The sequence below is a fragment of the Hyperolius riggenbachi genome, chromosome 1 (genome assembly GCF_040937935.1).
Source record: "Hyperolius riggenbachi isolate aHypRig1 chromosome 1, aHypRig1.pri, whole genome shotgun sequence".
NCBI lineage: Eukaryota > Metazoa > Chordata > Amphibia > Anura > Hyperoliidae > Hyperolius > Hyperolius riggenbachi.
In genome coordinates, this window is record NC_090646.1 from 242,223,406 (window position 1) to 242,241,034 (window position 17,629).

Here is a 17,629-nt window from a genome sequence, read left to right on the forward strand (position 1 = left end):
AGTTAATGCAGAATTATGCAAATTTTTGTAAGCAAATGCATACAGCTTGAGAGTGGACCAATCAAATTCCACCTCGGTAGGATTCGTCTGGTCCATTTCCTAGCCCCAGCAGCATCTAGAAGATCTTGTAAGGTATCAGCTGAGATGTGTGTTAATCCTCTCAGCTTCTTGTTGGCTTGTACTGGGGTGTACAAGACAGCGACACAAGCAAGCCAATTCCAGTTTGCACAGCCCCCTCCCTCTGTTCCTCAGCTGGCAAGGCTTAAATGTTAAGCTAACTATCATTAGATCCAAGAGCATTTAAACATAAGTATATGGCGCCGACTGTGCACTGTGAAGACTGGGTTTTGTTGTCTGGTTCAGGTATACTTTAAAGTCCCAGTTCAAACACAGCTTTTACATATGTACTTGCTAAAAAGTTAGTTAAAATTTATTTTACAGATATGCAATAATCGTAGCACCTCATCTTTAGCGTGGACCCCAAAGGATAAAGAGGTGGATGCAAAATGGGGAGGAGTGGAAATGTAGACATTCTGGCCTCACACAAACCTCCACATTGCTCTATCAGCTGAAGCAATGCTTCCATGCTGATGTATAGTCGATCATGGTCATCAGTAGGGAGACATGGCTTCAGTCAGATTCTATGGGGGTAAAGGGAGTAAGCAGTTGTGAATTGCTGTAGAGCACATTATATTTTATGAATTAGTGCTGCAGTTCGTTCCTTCTTGCATAAAATAATTATGCATATACATTTTTTTGTAAAACACATAAAAATTGTGCTTGGTCATGTACATTAAAGTAACCTGAGATTATCAGGACAGCAGCATAGCGGATGGGACCAGGAGAACATGGATGGAGAGGAAAAACTATCGGGGGCTGGAAGAAGAAGTGAAAACCCCTATGTCCATTCATTTGAGGTGCTTTTTAAAGGATACCTGGCCAAAGGTAAAGCTACCTAAGGTCAGTAGAGAGGTATATACAGTACAGGGCTGTGGAGTCGGTACGAAAATAATTAGACTCTCTACTAACCTAAGTTTATGAAACCTCCGACTCCAGCTACCCAAAACTGCTCCGACGCCTCAGCCCGGGGTATAGAGGTATATGCATACTGGTTCCACATACCTCTGTGCATTGCTCTTGCATTCCCCCGCTCCCAGTAATAGCTACTTGCAAAGTTTAATTTTTGTCTAAAATTACATTTTCTGACAGACACCCAAATTACTTGCCTTGCTGTGCTTACCTTATGTAGCTTTGCCTTGGCTCAATTGGCTTTAAAGTGTACCAGAGACTAAGCAAGTAAAGGAATCAATACTTACCCGGGGCTTCCACCAGCCCCATAAGCATGGATGCATCCCTTGCCGACCTCCCGCAATCTGCAGTTCAGTGCAATCAGCCCCGGTAACTGGCTCAGTCGGATCCAGTGTGGGTCTTCTGCACATGCTCGGACCTCCCGCACATGCGCAGTAGACCCAGACTGATGCGACTGAGCCCGTTATCGGGGCTGATCATGGCTGAACGGCAGACCGTGGGAGGACGGCAAGGGACTCAGATGTGCTTATGGGGCTGAAGGAAGCCCGGGTAAGTATAGATTCCTTCACTTGCTTAGTCTCTGGTTTACTTTAAGGGCAACTTATAAAGGGAATGCTCAAAGAGTTTTTTTTCCCGCACAGTACACCCTATTGATTAAAATATTAAACAGTGGTAAAACAATAAGGCTTTAAGACATAACTTTAGGATCTCTCAGTGTAATGACAATAGCTTAGACTTTGTTGTATGTTACAAGGGGTGTGGCTAAATTCCCATGAGGACACTAATGTTGGGCATACATGGGAGAAACTCTCCATATCAATCGAGCCGCTGATGGCTCGATTGATAATATCCGACAGGTCCGATGACCTGCCCGATAGGTTCCCTGCTCGATCCCCGCCGGCAGACAATAGCGGGGAATCGAGCGGCTGATAAGGAGCGCCAGCAGGGACGAGCGGTAATCGATACGTGCGCACGAGCGGGGCCGCGGCGGGAGTCGATCCGGCGGCTGATTAGCCACCGGATCGACCCGTGTGTGCCCAGCATTACATCCTTCATGGCACTTCCGTGTGATAGGATTATACATTTATTTCAAGTCACAGACAAATGCAAAACTATTATTTTTTAAAACATAGACAGATGTTTTAACTATGGGCAACACAGGAACACACTAGAACAAGCAAATAAACATGGAATGCAGAAACAACTAGTTCGAACATAAAACTGAATAAACACAAACCAAGCAAAACAAAATGAAAATGAATTAAAACATACTGACAAATGAGCTGATTAGCTGAAGATGTTCCAGCAGATAAAGTTCCTTTGGAAAACCTCACCATTTTTTGCTATTTCTGCTATGATGTGAGCTACTTTTGCTGTGCAGGACGATTGTGAATTCAAAAGACTTGCAAAGACTTGAAGGATCCCACTCTGTTGGATTTTTTCACTGCTTTCTATATCTGAAATAAAACATTAACACACATTACACAGATAGATCAAGACTTTCCCTCTGCTGAGAGCTCTTCCAACCAAATTTTGCCAAATAACTTTTTAGTCCGCTTAAAGAGGAACCACTTTAAAAAAAATGGCTTTATTGCACACACAGCATTACAAAAAGAAAATACAGTAGAATCTCGTTATAGTAAACTCTGATATAGTAAACCTCTGGATATAGTAAACTCAGTCCTCAGATCCCAGCAAATGTGCCTGTATACAACGTATGACCAATTCTGATGTAGTAAACTTCTGATATAGTAAACGAATGTTCCTTGTCGGAGTTTACTATAAAGGGATTCTACTGTATAATAATATCACCTAGCTACTCCTCCACCAGTGTTTACAATTTTTGATAAGTGGGTTGCTGCATCAAATTCAAGTTACCACCATCTTTAAAAATGCATGCAAATTGCTTTGCACTCAGGTACACCTATGCATGCTCAGGGCAGGTGTTGGTGCTCAGATCATAGCTGTTTCATCCATAAGTGCTGGAATCAATACTGGGAATCAACACTATAAAATGAATGAGGTGCACATTGTTCTGTTGGCATTTTACACCCCTTTTGAGTCTTTAGGGCTCAGTCACATGGGCACTCATGCAACATTTACAGCCCCTGCTGCATAAACACCGGAGCTTAAAGAGACTCCGTAACAAAAATTGCATCCTGTTTTTTATCATCCTACAAGTTCCAAAAGCTATTCTAATGTGTTCTGGCTTGCTGCAGCACTTTCTACTATCACTGTCTCTGTAATAAATCAATGTTTCTTTCCCCTGTCAGACTTGTCGGCCTTTGTCTGGAAGGCTGCCAAGTTCTTCAGTGTTGTGGTTCTGCTATGAACTCCCCCTTCCAGGCCCCTCTATGCACACTGCCTGAGTGTTATTTAGATTAGGGCAGCTTCTCTCTTATCTTTTACAAGTTGGAGAAATCGTCCTCTGAGCTGGCTGGGCTTTCACATACTGAAGAATTACAGACAAGGGCAAAGCTGTTTGCAGGAAGAAACAAGCAGCCTGAAACTTCAGTGCATGAGAACAGGGGGAAAGAAACACACAAATGATCTCTTGAGATTGAAAATGAAGGGTGTATACAGCCTGCTTGTGTATGGATGTATTTTCTATGTGTGGACATACTGTACATCAACCTACTTCCTGTTTTGGTGGCCATTTTGTTTGTTTATAAACAAACTTTTTAAAACTGTTTTTAACCACTTTTAATGCGGCGAGGAGCGGCGAAATTGTGTCAGAGGGTAATAGGAGATGTCCCCTAACGCACTGGTATGTTTACTTTTGTGCGATTTTAACAATACAGATTCTCTTTAAAGAGAAATTCAATTCTAGTTAAGAAGTACTAGAAGCATGTATGAGGGCTGCACAAATGTTTTGAAGTTAAATATTGAACAAAACCTTTCTATTTCAGTCTGCTGTACATCTACCAAACTGCCTGCAAGCCCGCATTATATTATTTTTCTAATCTGTTGTGCACACTATGCTGAACTAGCTTTCAGTACAGGTGGTCCAGTTTAGCATATCTTACATAAATAATGCAGGAAAGCATTGTCAAACAAATGCCTTCACGGGCGGTGCCTGCCGCACGTTTTACGGGACAGTGCTCATTTCTTCACAGGCAGCTGGAATTACACAGAACACAGCTTGTAAGCAATGAGCATGTATCCTGCATTCTGCAGAATACAGTGACAATGCTGGTTTCCAATGTGGTGGTGAATGGCAGCCTCTATGCGAGTGTCTGGCATGTTTTATTGCATTGCACGTCTTACTTTTAGGAACCTACAGTTATAGATTACCCAGCAAGCTCATGGAGAACCAAAACTCCTAGGAGCGTGTAAGGGGCTGAACGGGATCAAAAAGCCTTCTTACTAAAATGCTATGCAAAACAGAATTTTGCCCTCTTAACACAGAAGGTATTTGTGATAATTGAGGTTGGATTGAGCATTTAAGGTGTTCTCAATGCTGAATATGCAAATCATACCTTGTCATCCATAATAGCAAAACACACCTCTAGAACCACTGGAATGAAATGATGTGTCAGCTTGTTCATATTACAGAGCCACACTAATCTAACATGCATACAAATTGGCTGATCCTCATCAGTGCATGGCACGGAATAATATGGCTCTACGGGGTAGGACTTGCAACACACAGAGTTACAGATCACCCAGCAAGCTCATGGTGAACGAGAACTCCTAGGAGTGTGTAAGGTGCTGAAAGGCATCAAAAATCCTCTTTAGTAGAATAGCAAGGAAGAAAGAAAGGGGCGCCCTGAGACTCCTAGTACTTCAAAGGAAAGCTCCAATAGGAGACGTCTCATCTTATTCTCATATGGCCGGCACAGCGTACACAGCCCCGATAAGCATCCGTCCCTCTTAGCCTAGCCGGGGACCGGGCTCTCTACTCCGGCGTGGCGGATGTGACGTCACTCCTCTCAGCACTCCCCACAGGCCGTCGCCAGTCACGCGTACTGACAGCGTGTGATAGAATGCGTCAGTATGTCCGCATAAGGGAGAAATAGAAATATAAAAAGCTGCTGTGGACGCGGCTATAAGTACTCATGTAAACCAACTACGTGGCTGAATGCGTCAAGAGCTCCCCATGGAGGGAAAGATAAAAATATAAAAAGCCGCTATGTACGCGGCTATGGATACACATATAGACTAAAGCGGCTTTTTATATTTTTATCTTTCCCTCCATGCGGAGCTCTTGACGCATTCAGCCACGTAGTTGGTTTACATGAGTACTTTATAGCTGCGTCCACAGTGGCTTTTTATATTTCTATTTCTCCCTTATGCGGACATACTGACGCATTCTATCGCGCGCTGTCAGTGCGCGTGAATGGCGACGACCTGTGGTGAGTGCTGAGAGGAGTGACGTCACATCCGCCACGCCGGAGTAGAGAGCCCGGTCCCCGGCTAGGCTAAGAGGGACGGATGCTTATCGGGTCTGTGTACGCTGTGCCGGCCATATGAGAATAAGGTGAGACCTCTCCTATTGGAGCTTTCCTTTGAAGTACTAGGAGTCTCAGGGCGCCCCTTTCTTTCTTCCTTGCTTGTCTTACAGTGAATTGTTTCAGGGAGCAGCCGAGCAGCAACAACAAGTGGCCTGATCACACCTATCTGGGGGACTTGTCACTACCCCGTATGTAACTCCTCTTTAATAGAATAGTGTTGGTTCCATGGGCTTCACAGGAAGTTTGCTGAATCTTCATAGCTTAACTTGTATATTCAAACATGTGCGGCTAATACTCTTTTTAAGGACAATAGACAGGGATTTTGCAGACCTGCTGTAGGCAACTCAGCTCTTTCCTCCTTTTGTGTCTCAGTATTACCCTAACATCCTCTCTAGGTGTCACCCTCACCAATGAGGACTAGCATGCTTACAGAACCAATCCTGTTTGCAACATGCAAGAAAAAGCCAACATGAAATTTTAGACTTTAATAATCAGCAGCACAACAGTCACTCACACACCGTATTCATAGCGGCACTGCCAGAGGATGATGCACCTGCAGACTTTCTCCAGGCTTCCAGTTTGATAGCCTATTCAGTGTACTTGTTAGTGTCCATCTAACGCAATAATTTGCAATCAATAACTTGGGCTTCTGCCCACAAATCACTTACACAGACTGTTGTGTGCAATACTTCCTGTTGCCTTTCAAGATTAGATTCCTGCTTTATGAACCGCGTATCAGGCACTGTGTGTGAAGGCATTTGTTTGACAACGTTTTTCTGTAAAATTTACGGTATGTATTGTTATGCACTGTAACTGTCCAACAACGTGTGTGATATGTAGAGAGATCAACGTGTATGATATGTAGAGAAATTTACCCTAGCATTTTAAAGAGCTTTTAAAACTTACCTCGGGAGGGGGAAGCCTCAGGGTGCCAATGAGGCTTCCCCGTCCTCTGTAGCTTCGGGGAATCCAGCGCTGGCTCCCTGAACGTCCCTCGACAAGGCTTGACAAGGGTGCGCAGGCAATATTTACCTACCACTGGTGCACTAGTGCTCTTTGTTCGGGTTAAGGCAGAAATAGCCGAACCCGATCGGATCTGCTCTACTGCGCAGGCGCAAAGAGCGCTGTAGAGCAGATGCGATCGGGTTTAGCCATTTCCGCCTTAACCTGAATGAAGAGCCGCTAGTGCGCCTATGCAGGATCACAGTAGGTAAATATTTACCTCGTCGCTGTTCGTGGGGGTCGCGGTGGTGGATTGCCGGGACACCGGAGAACGGGGAATCTAGAAGCTTCCCCCTCCTGAGGTAAGTATCCCTCAGGAGGGCTTTTTTTTCTCATTACAGGTTTTTAAGCAACTGATAACATACCGGACAGCCAATTAATTGGTTTACCCGTATTATCCCAACCTTTCGTAAAAAAAACCCCTAAATTATATGTATTAAATTGCATGAATCATTTTATAGGAAACCAGAGACCACCGGAGAGATACGTGGAGAGTGCACTTCTTGAACAGACTGGCCGCGAATGGCAGAACTAACGGGACCCGATACCGGAGCTGCAGGCAGCGGAGGATTGCGGCGTGGGAGCCATCTGCGCGCATGGGGCTGGAGGACGCCCCAGGTATGTATAAAACTTTTTTTTTTTTATTTCATCACTGGTACACTTTAAGGCCAACAGCATTTTACGTGGCTCACAAGTTTCAAATGTGAAGCAGTAACAGAGAAGAGGGTTACTGAAATGGATCCGTTCTGGAATGGCAAGTGTGAACGGATTCTATTTACTTCAGTCTTTGTGATCTGTTGTGATCCAGCAAATCGAACCATTTTGTGTTGCAGTGTGAACTGACATTACTGAATATGGACACATGTTGCAAAATAAGAGGGTAGCGCATAAGGCCAAAGCACTCTGTGCGATAGAATGTTTAAAGCTTCAGTTTTCCTAATATGTTTAGCATATGGCCCTGACCATTTATTTATATTAATCTTTTCCACAATGTGCAGATATCAAAACGATTTAATACAATTGTTATTACAACATTGTTTTGAATAGTGATGTTAACACTTAAGCAAAAACTTACCCAGTGAAAACTGTCATTTTCAAGGGCAGATATGAATATGATTTATGGCTGTGCACATAACAGTCCTTAGTTCAGACACTTTGATACATGAAGGCCTGTTCAAAGCTATTATGACAAATGCTGTTCTCATCAAACAGCATGTTGATCTTTTCCCTTAATGAAAAGTGGTATTAAGGCTGAACTTTTGGGAAAACGCTCCAAAATCCTGTTCATTATTGATTTTAACAACCCGCTGTGTGACACCTGGATGGGGTGGGAATTTCAAGTGGCTACTCTATTTCCTCCAGGATTTCTATGCAATGAAACAGCCCCATCCCTGGGCAATACAGTAGTAAATAGGGGGATGCATCACTAGTTTGAGATACAATGCATCTCTTTCAGAGCTAGAGAAAAAAAACAACGAATATTTCAAAGTGCTATTGTTTTTCCTGTGCACATGCGGTTTGGTTTTTAGTGTCAAAATCTGACTAAACAGGGCAGGACGGCATCACACACAAAATGCAGCATGCAGTGCATCTGCCCATCATGGAGAATTGGATCACTTGAGTGGGAATGCTACACCGTAGTTTACATTACTGTGGCGGCATCCTTGATCAGCAAACTGCATTCGGTTTTATAAAAGAAGATCGGAGTAAAAATGTTTCTGTACCATGTTAGCCAAACAATATATGTAGGTAGAAAAAAACAAAGTCTTGTAAAAGTAATACCTTTTAATGGCTAACTGATAAAGTTAAATAATGCAAGCTTTCTGGGATCTAGTCCCCTTCTTCAGGCATATTTCTAGATGTTAGCTGTATCGTTGATGATCAAAATACACAGAGCAACTTTAAAATCTAGAGAGGAACTATTCCTCAATAGTGGTCACCTACAACCCAAGATTAAAGACACTGAGGAATATATCGAAAGCCCTGCAACAGATACTTCATAAAGACAAACGCCTGAAAGACGTTTTTCCTGATTTACCAATGCTTGCTTTCAGACAACCTCCCAATTTGAGACAAATGATTATCAGAAGTGCATTATCTACACCAGAAACTCCAGGCACATTACCCTGCAATAACACAAGGTACGAGACCTGCCCTTATATCTTGGGCACAAGCCAAATACAAATACCAAACTCACAGAAATATCATCAAATATCAGACCAATTTTCCTGTGAATCATCCAATGTTGTATACATGATATGCTGCATGAAATGCCCCTTAAGAGGAATCTATATAGGAGAAACAGGAAAAAAACTGCGCACAAGAATTAACCATCACCGCTTTAAAATTAATAAGGGTAAAATGGACACACTAGTGGGCCAACACTTCTGTGAACCAGGACACAGCATGCAAGATCTAAAAGTACTTATACTTAAGGGTAACTTCAAAAATGAACAAGCAAGAAAGATTTCTGAGTACAAATTTATGAAAATGTTCAAGACATTAACAGAAGGTTTAAATTGTGGAATGGGATTCATGACTCCTTATGTAACATGATTGACTTGGCTTCACTTTCTTCAGAAACCTGCTAGATTTCATGTTTGCTTGCATGAGCTCACTGGCTCCAGCCTGCTGATCACCTGACATCTAACTGCTAAACAGCAACCAGTACAACTGCCATCTTCATGTTTGCTATTTCCCTGCATCAGTGTTTTACTACAGCTAACATCTAGAAATATGCCTAAAGAAGGGGACTAGATCCCAGAAAGCTTGCATTATCTAACTTTATCAGTTAGCCATTAAAATGTATTACTTTTACAAGACTGTTTTTTTCTACATATATAAAAGAAGATCAAAATGCAGTTAAAAAAAACAAAAAAAAAAAACCGTCACTCTAGGCACAGTTCTAAAGATACTTTGAGAGCTTAGTAAGTAGAATGCTTTGGTGTAATCCTTCCGTTTTACAGCAGAAAGAAAGGAGAGAAAAAAAAAATTAAAACAAGCACAGCATCCCATTCTCAGGTCAAACTGAAAGTGGTCTGGTAAAGCCTATACACGAGGTGTGTCACTTGGTAGGGATCAGGACTCAATCTTTAAAGGACAACTGAAGTGAGAGGGATATGGAGGCTGCAATATATATTTTTTTCTTATAAGTGATACCGTACTTTTAGCCATAGATCCTAAACAAACATATGCAAATCAGGTGTTTCTGGCATTGTCAGATCTGACAAGATTAGCTGCATACATGCTTTTGGTGTTATTCAGACAAATAGATCGACAGGGCAGCCAGGCAACTGGCATTGTTTAAAGTGAACCTTAAGTCATAAAAAAAATGACTTTTACTCACCTGGGGCTTCCCTCAGCCCCCTGCAGCTGATCGATGCCCTCGCCGTGTCTCTCTGATCCTCCTGTCCCTGCCGGTGGCCACTTCCGGTTTCGCCGACAGGACCCGACAGGCATGAGAACGCAAGTGATTCTTCGGCCGCAATAGCAGCATAGGGGGCGATATTGTGGCTGGGAACGCGAAGAATCACTCGCGTTCCCATGCCTGTCGGGTCCTGGCGGCGAAACCGGAAGTGGTCGCCGGCAGGGATGGGAGTATCAGAGAGACACAGCAAGGGCACCGATCAGCTGCAGGGGGCTGAGGGAAGCCGCAGGTGAGTAAAAGTCATTTTTTATGACTTAAGTGCCTCTTTAAAAGTGAAATAAATATGGCAGCCTCCATATTCTTCTCACTTCAGTTGTCCTTAAAGGCAATATTGCAGGACAGACACAGTACAGACCAGTAGCTAACCTGCCGGCTACCAATTATTCATTGTATTTCTAAAGTGCCAACATATTACGCAGTGCTGCACAATAGATAAATGGGTTAACATATAAGGTAGGACATACAGGAAACTCACAACAAAACAAGATTGTGCAAATGATTTGATAACAGTACAGTGGCATAGGTCAAAGTAGAGACTGTTCAAGTCCACAAGAGGGGTGATTGACAGTAAGATTGCATAATCAAGCTGGAAACACTAGGGAGGAGGGCCCTGCCAGAGGCTTACAATCTAAAGGGTGGGGGTGGAGACAACAGGTGCATCTGTTGAGAGGTTGTCTAACAGAACGTATTATGGTGCTGGTGTAGGGGGTATGCAAGTATAAATAGGTGGGTCTTGAGAGCTTGTTTGAAGGTATGAAAGGTGGGGGTGAGTCTGATGGCTGGTGGGAGCGAGTTCAAGTACCAATTATATACTGTTTATATAATTTTTTTTTATAGTTTTTACTGTTTATCTGTTTTTATACGGAGTACAAATTTATACTGTTTATATGTGGGGAAGGAGGTATGGTGGAGTGTTGCTCTAGTAATATGTGGGGTGATCAATGCTCTCGTCCGCCTAAATGGATCTACCGGGTCGATCGTTGAACGAGACGTTGGCATGGAGTGGGAAGTAGGTGGAAACAGGCATTATGTGGCCAAGTACTTATTGTACTTTAAATCAAATATTGCACAAACTACCAATGAGTTTATTTGCACTGAAAACCAGACATTATTGTTATTTCCTTTCATGTACAAATCTGATTTCTCTAATATCAAATAAAAAGGAACCATTTTGTACAGTTATCAGTATAAGACGATTTCATCCATAGAGAGAAAAAGCAACAGAAGTTGGCACATGCAATCCATAAAAAAGCTTTATTAATCCAGCCACATATCAAAGATTAAAAAGCAGACATAGATAGATACATCTTACCCGACGATTTCAGTTTAGGCTAGGATTGTATTCTAAAACATTTATGTATTTCAGTCTTTGCATAATATAATCAATTCATTCCTACTGTTTTCAATAGAAAGTTTCACAGGCAAGCAAGTTATAAAACTTGCTTACACTAACTTAACAGTGTTTACCACAGGTAATGTTACAGGATCAGTTTGGACAGAGAATTCCTGTACTGTGTTGCCAGCACAGGTCCAGTCTCACAGCAAAAGATTGTAGTGTTATAATCTCACAGAATGTTAGAAAAGAGAGCGGACCTAGGTATAAACCGTGGAATTAGTGACACATCATGTAATGGAACAGTATTGATACTGATGTTCTAGCAAGGCAGTTGTCACTTGCTAACCACTTCCATAAACCTGTGCACTTTAACCCCCATCAGGTAAAAAAAAGGCATATTTGATCAATATTTAATGCACGTTTCAATCTAATATTGATTGGGGTGCCATGGTTTCTTAGTCATTGTCAACATGTTCAAAGTTTGCATTGAATCTAACGTCTAATTTATTTAAAAAAAAAAAATATGAGTTAATTGATTGCATGTGTAGTATTAATGGTAAATAGAACTGTCTTGAAATCTCAGAAGTGAGAGGGATATGGAGGCTGCCATATTTAATTTATTTTAAACAGTACCAGTTGCTTGGCATCCTGCCTGCTGATCTGAGCAATTTGCATTGTTTAAAAGGAAAAAAATATGGCAGTCTCCATATCCTTCACACTTTAGTTGTCTTAAGGATTGAACTTACACTGGAATCAACTTCTTACTGAATTCAAAACGGCAGCCATGACAGTGTGGTGTAAAATTAGTTTCATTCAGCTTCAAAACAAAATAAAAAAAATAGCCTTTGAACTTTACATCCCTATCTTGTTATCAACAGTGTCTTCTCTTTCAAATAAAAGTGTCCCGTTTTCTGTTTATTTTTCAGGAGAACCATGGTTGTATTTAACGGCCATTGGACTGCCTCTTTTGAATAAACCCTTGCAATAACAAAGGAATCGCAGAACAGTTATTATGCTGGGAATACACAATGAGTTTTTTCGGGAGATCGATGGCTCAATAGATAATTTCTGACAGCAGCAATCTTCTATACAAATCTATCACTTCTATACAAATTGATCAGAAAAACGATCGAAAATCAGATCGCACCTGTCGGAAATTATCTATTGAGCCATCAGCAAAAAAAAAAAAACTCACGTGTATTCCCAGCATGTATAGGACTAGCACACTATTCATTATTTCATCATGTCAAATGTCAGTTCCGGCATACTTTTACTTTATGAGAGAAAGGACATTAATAGATTGTGAACTGTGGATTCCCTCTACATTGCCTCAGCCTCAATATATCTGCCTAACTTTGGTGAAGCAACAGGGCTGTTCTGGCAGATCGTGTTCTTTTAAATCTGCGTACACTTATTACATATAAAAGAAGAGACACTTATTTTTTTCTGGAGCTAGGTTTGAAGGAATATGGATATCTCCTTGCAGCAATTTCAGCACCACCATTTTTCATCAAACTGAAAGGTGTCTGGTTACAATCGTGCCATTTTTCACAATAAAACCACAACGAACACATTTTATGCCCATGGCTTCAATGCCTGTGTCTAAACCTCAGTGAAGTCAACAATGCATGAGGCAGATACACACTAAGCTGCTTACAAATTTAGTTCAATATGTAAATTAATGTTGCCAGGGTCAAATAAGGACACACTAGAGGATAAAAATAAAACTCACTGAAATCAGAACTAAAATCAAGTGCTAATTATGACTTCCATTACTCTGCCAGCAGAAGCACAGCACACGTGAAAGATGAAATCCGATTTACTCAATATTTTCAATCTTGGGCAAACAAAATTGATTTACAGAGAGGCAGCAAATTGAGTTTGCAGTCCTAATATACTTTTAACAGATAAATCAAGAAATACATAAATGCTGTTGACATAAAACACCATTTTATAACATAACAAAAGTAAATACAATTCTCCTCCTCAGTTTTGTCGACTCCAACTCTTTGTGACCATATGTACTTTTGCCTGCAAGATGTGTCTGTCAGTCACTGCTTCCTTAAGATGTTGCATAGGCATGTTCATAGCTTCACAAACGCTGTCAATCTTAGCCTTTACCGTCATCTTATTTTACCCTCAGTTTTTCCAAGTAACAAGAATTTCACCAAAGAATCCAGTCTTCTCATTATGTGACCTCAGTATTTGAGTTTTAATAGTAGTATCAGATAGAAAACTCCTTTTCACTCATCAAGTTATGCTTTATTAACTATGTAAACCGCACACGTCATAAAAACATAAAAATGACTAAAGGTGGCCACTAACGGTCCAATTTCTAGCGAAAAATCATTCGAGCGATCAGAAATTCTGATCGGATTGGTTGTAAATAATCTCCATTGGTGGACACAATCGATTATGAACGAGTGAAAAAATGTCGCCCGAATCAATTTTCGTCTAACCAAAATTTGGATTTTCTTGTTGGTTGTGATAGATAGGAAGTAAAGATTGGTTCGTTGATGGTGTAGTGAACGATTTATTACAATATTTTACTTCCGATCAGAATTTCTGATCGCTTGAACGATTTTTAGCTAGAAATTGGACCGTTAGTGGCTACCTTAAGGATCCTCCACTTGCAAGAACCACTAAAACAGAACATTGGTTCAAAACAGTCATCATACCCTGCTGAAATCTACCACACCACACGCACAGTGAGATCTCGCACAGGCTGGACAGATGGACCAAGTTCCAATAGGCCAATTTACCCTGCAGAGCTTGTCAAAACAGTACACCTTAATGGAGATCTCTGCGCCGCTCCTGGCTATTCTTTAAATACTGTATATTCTGGCGTATAAGACAAATTTTTAACCCTTGAAAATCTTCTGAACAGTCAGGGGTCGTCTTATACGCTGGGTATCATTGATGCTGGGTGATACGCCCTATCCTGTTACCGCCTCTCAGATGTCGCTGCTGAGGACTCTGCGCATAGAACTCTCAGTAAGCAAACATTCTGCAGAGGGAGACGTGGCTTGCTTGCCAGTTGGAAACCATTATTTCCCACAATGCAACAAGGTTATATAGTAAATTGCCAGGACCATGGTCCTAATATCACATTGTGGAAGGGGTTCCACCACAATATCAGCCATACAGATGTCCCAGAAGATCTATTCAAGAAAAGGTAAAGATTTCTAATGGGAAAGGGGTATCAGCAACTGACTGAGATGAAGTTCAATCCTGGATTAAAGTTCCTTTATAAGTATTGACTGGTTAGATCTACTAGCAGTCCAGGGAACTTTTCAGAGATTTCAAAGAAGTCTCTCTCTTCTCAACACCTTGGTGACACTGATGGTTGTTATAATTTAAGTAGGCCTCAGTTATCTGGACTGAGTTTTAGGTAAAAGGCTTGTTCGCAGAGTATACCTTTAGGGCCCTTTTCCACCAGCGCGTTTGCGCTGGCTGAATCGCAAAAACGCAAACCGCTAGCGATTTTACAATCGCTACGGTTTGCTTTTTAACATGGGAATCGCGGTAGGTCATTTCCACTACCGCGATTCGTTTTTGCGGGGAACGCGAACGCGCGGCGGAGCGATAATTGCCGCGATTTTGCTATGCAGTGCATAGCAAAATCGCGGCCGCGAACGTCGGGGAATCGCCGGTAATTGCGATTCAGCAATCGCTAGCGTTCAGCGCGAACGCTAGCGACTGCTAGTGGAAAAGGGCCCTTAAAGAGTTTTCAAAGATGCAGGCAGAAGCATCTCAGTGTCTGCTTGAAGCAGATGATGCAAGCAGATACTGAGAACATGTTCCTGAAGGAAGGCCACAGGCCTACACTGCCCCAGACAAATGGACTACGAGAACAATCAACATAGGCCATATTTACAAAATATCACATTCCTGTATGTAATTGAAAGGCAGCATGGAATATTAATCGAGTAGGTGGGTATTAAGACACCACGAGGGGTCTAAGCCAATAGTCGGTTCTGGGGGAGGGCTCAGATGAGGTCACATTTAACTCTTTCCTAGTCAGTATTAAAGGGCCGGATGGGCCAGCGGAGCGCATTCTCACTCTTACTTTCAAGCTCTCCATCTAATGACTTCTACTGAGTGGAACCATAATTATTTTCTTTCTTTATGTAAGCTGATATAATGTATGCTGTATATACCTAGTTAGATGTAACTTAGAATAAAAAGAAGATGACCTGATTTCCTTCAGCAGGAAGGTGATCAAGAGCTTGTAATGCAAAGGGACTTAAAGAAGAATCTGCTTGGCTAAGATATGACGACCTGTATCTGTATATCTGTGTATTGAATAAACTCCTTGTACTTTGAAGACGACTGAGAACGGTCTATCTCCAATAATGCTTGCTGTGTGAGAGTCAAGTTATCTCACAGTCTGTGAGGTGCAAATCTAAGAAGTTACTGGTGTCGAAGCAAAAAGGTGAATTATAACAGTGGTGCCGTTAAACCCTTCACTGTCTAGCGAAACAGGCAGACAAGGGCCAGGGGCTGAAGTTTTCAAGACATTCCACAGCGAAACAAGCAGAGTAGACGCGGGCTGGAAAGCTTATCAAGCTGATAAGTGGTGTGCGTGAGCCAGCACACGGGCTGCTGTACGAGGAAAATCAGCGGCGAAACTCTTGGACGTTAAAATTAAGCTGCAGGTGCACATGCAGGTAAAAGCCTAAACAGGATCGCAGGTGGCTGGAGCGCTCCGAGGCCGGCTGGCAACTGCCGCGGGAGAAACCGATCCACTGAGCAGGGGGAAGGGGCCTGCTCAGGAGCTCCAGGTGTGTCCTATCAGAAGTTTTGTGGGGAAGTTGCTACGGCTGATCAAATTGGCAAGCGAATAGAAGTCCGGAACAAGGCAAGTATGGTTTACGTTGTTATATTGCATTGTCTTTATTGTATTTGGAGTTGTACAAGGAGTTGATAATGCATTCTGTGTTATGTGCAGCTGCTATGTTAGGTTGGAGGCTGCGTACTTCTTCCCCCTCCCGTGCGTGGTGGGAAGGGGGGGCCGGTTGTAGCTCCGGTGTAAAGCGTACATAGTGCTGTCTTCAGAGTTTAGGTGCTTTAATGTGCGGGAGAGGTTTTCTTATGATTTAATGTTCCTGTGTTGCATGTTACGGCTTACATAATGGTTATATCCACATTTGTCACTGGCATGTTTTCTATCGCTGGTCAGATGTTGATTGGGCTTTTTTTTTCTTTCTTTCTTTTTTTTTTGTCTCTCTCTATCTCTCACTTCACAGAGAAGGTCTGGGAAGTATGCCAGATGTGTGTGTAGTGTCCCCCGCAGCAGAGATAAGTCGGCAGATGGACAGGGGGGAGTGTAGCGGTAGTTTGGGAAGAGAGAGCCTAGAGGAAAGCAAACTGGTTCCAGTTAGAGCTATATGTTAAATTTCTTTTTAATTTCTGCATTAGTTTATGTTGTTTTCACGGATCGTGGAGCGTGTTGGGCCAGCTGCGGCTGATGGATGTTAGTCTCGGAATAAGTTTGTAACTGGGATGGTAACGGTTAAGGTGTTGCTTAGAGTTATACAGCAATGGTATTTGTGTGAGAAGAGGACACAGCACGCTCTAGTAGTTTTAAGTTATGTCTGAGATAAGCGGATGGCTATTTTTGTGGAGAGATTCACACGTCACTGGGTGATACTAATGTATGCAGCAGCTAGGATTACAGCAGGGACGGGGTCTTTCTAAGTTTTCCACGCAGGTATCCAAGAGTGTATGTAGCGGAATGCTGATCTTCTGCAATGTGTAATTATGCTGTGTGTAACTAGGCATAAAATGTTTGTTCTGTTTTATTTTTTTTCTTCCTAATGTGTATAGGATTAAGAGGTTGCTATGGGAGATTGCATAGCAGCCATCTTAGCTGGCAGTCCAGGACTCAAAATGGCAGCATTGGGGAGGGCCCGCCCCCACAAGTCATGGCCCCCACACGTCATGGCAGGGGGGGAGGAGGGGCTGGGGGATTCACGTCAGGCTGTGCTCATGGCCACGGGCAGAGCAGCTGAGAGGAAGGGATGGTAGAGATAATGAGACATTCTACTGAGTATCTCGGATCCCGGAGTATTTCCCCAGAGCCTGGGTCCAGGGAAAGGAATGCCAGAATATGTGCACCAAGCAGTTGCTGTGAGACTAGCATGGTCACGGATAGGAAGCGTTTCCCAGCAAGGGGCATGGAGACACGTAGAAGTCAGATATTTCCCAGAGAGTTATTTGCAAGCGCAGCGCAGATCAGGGAAGTATCTGTACTGGGTTGCTTATGGGATTATTCCTTTAAGTGAAGCACCTTAACGGGTGGTGCAGCATGAGTTCCCAATAGAGTAAAAGGGGGGACAGTGCATTAGGGGGTGCCGGAGTTGGAAAAAAAAGGGAGTT

At 42.4% G+C, this 17,629-nt stretch overlaps 1 protein-coding gene across 5 annotated transcripts in view; it reads right to left on the minus strand.

Annotated features, from left to right (window-relative positions):
* Positions 1-17,629, minus strand: part of RAP1GDS1 (Rap1 GTPase-GDP dissociation stimulator 1) — a 160,363-nt gene that overhangs the window by 75,135 nt on the left and 67,599 nt on the right. For all 5 annotated transcript variants that reach the window (XM_068232203.1, XM_068232220.1, XM_068232211.1 and 2 more), the window contains exon 3: positions 2,364-2,486. In XM_068232203.1, coding sequence (XP_068088304.1) covers positions 2,364-2,486 — 123 coding nt within the window. The remainder of the gene's footprint in view (positions 1-2,363; positions 2,487-17,629) is intronic.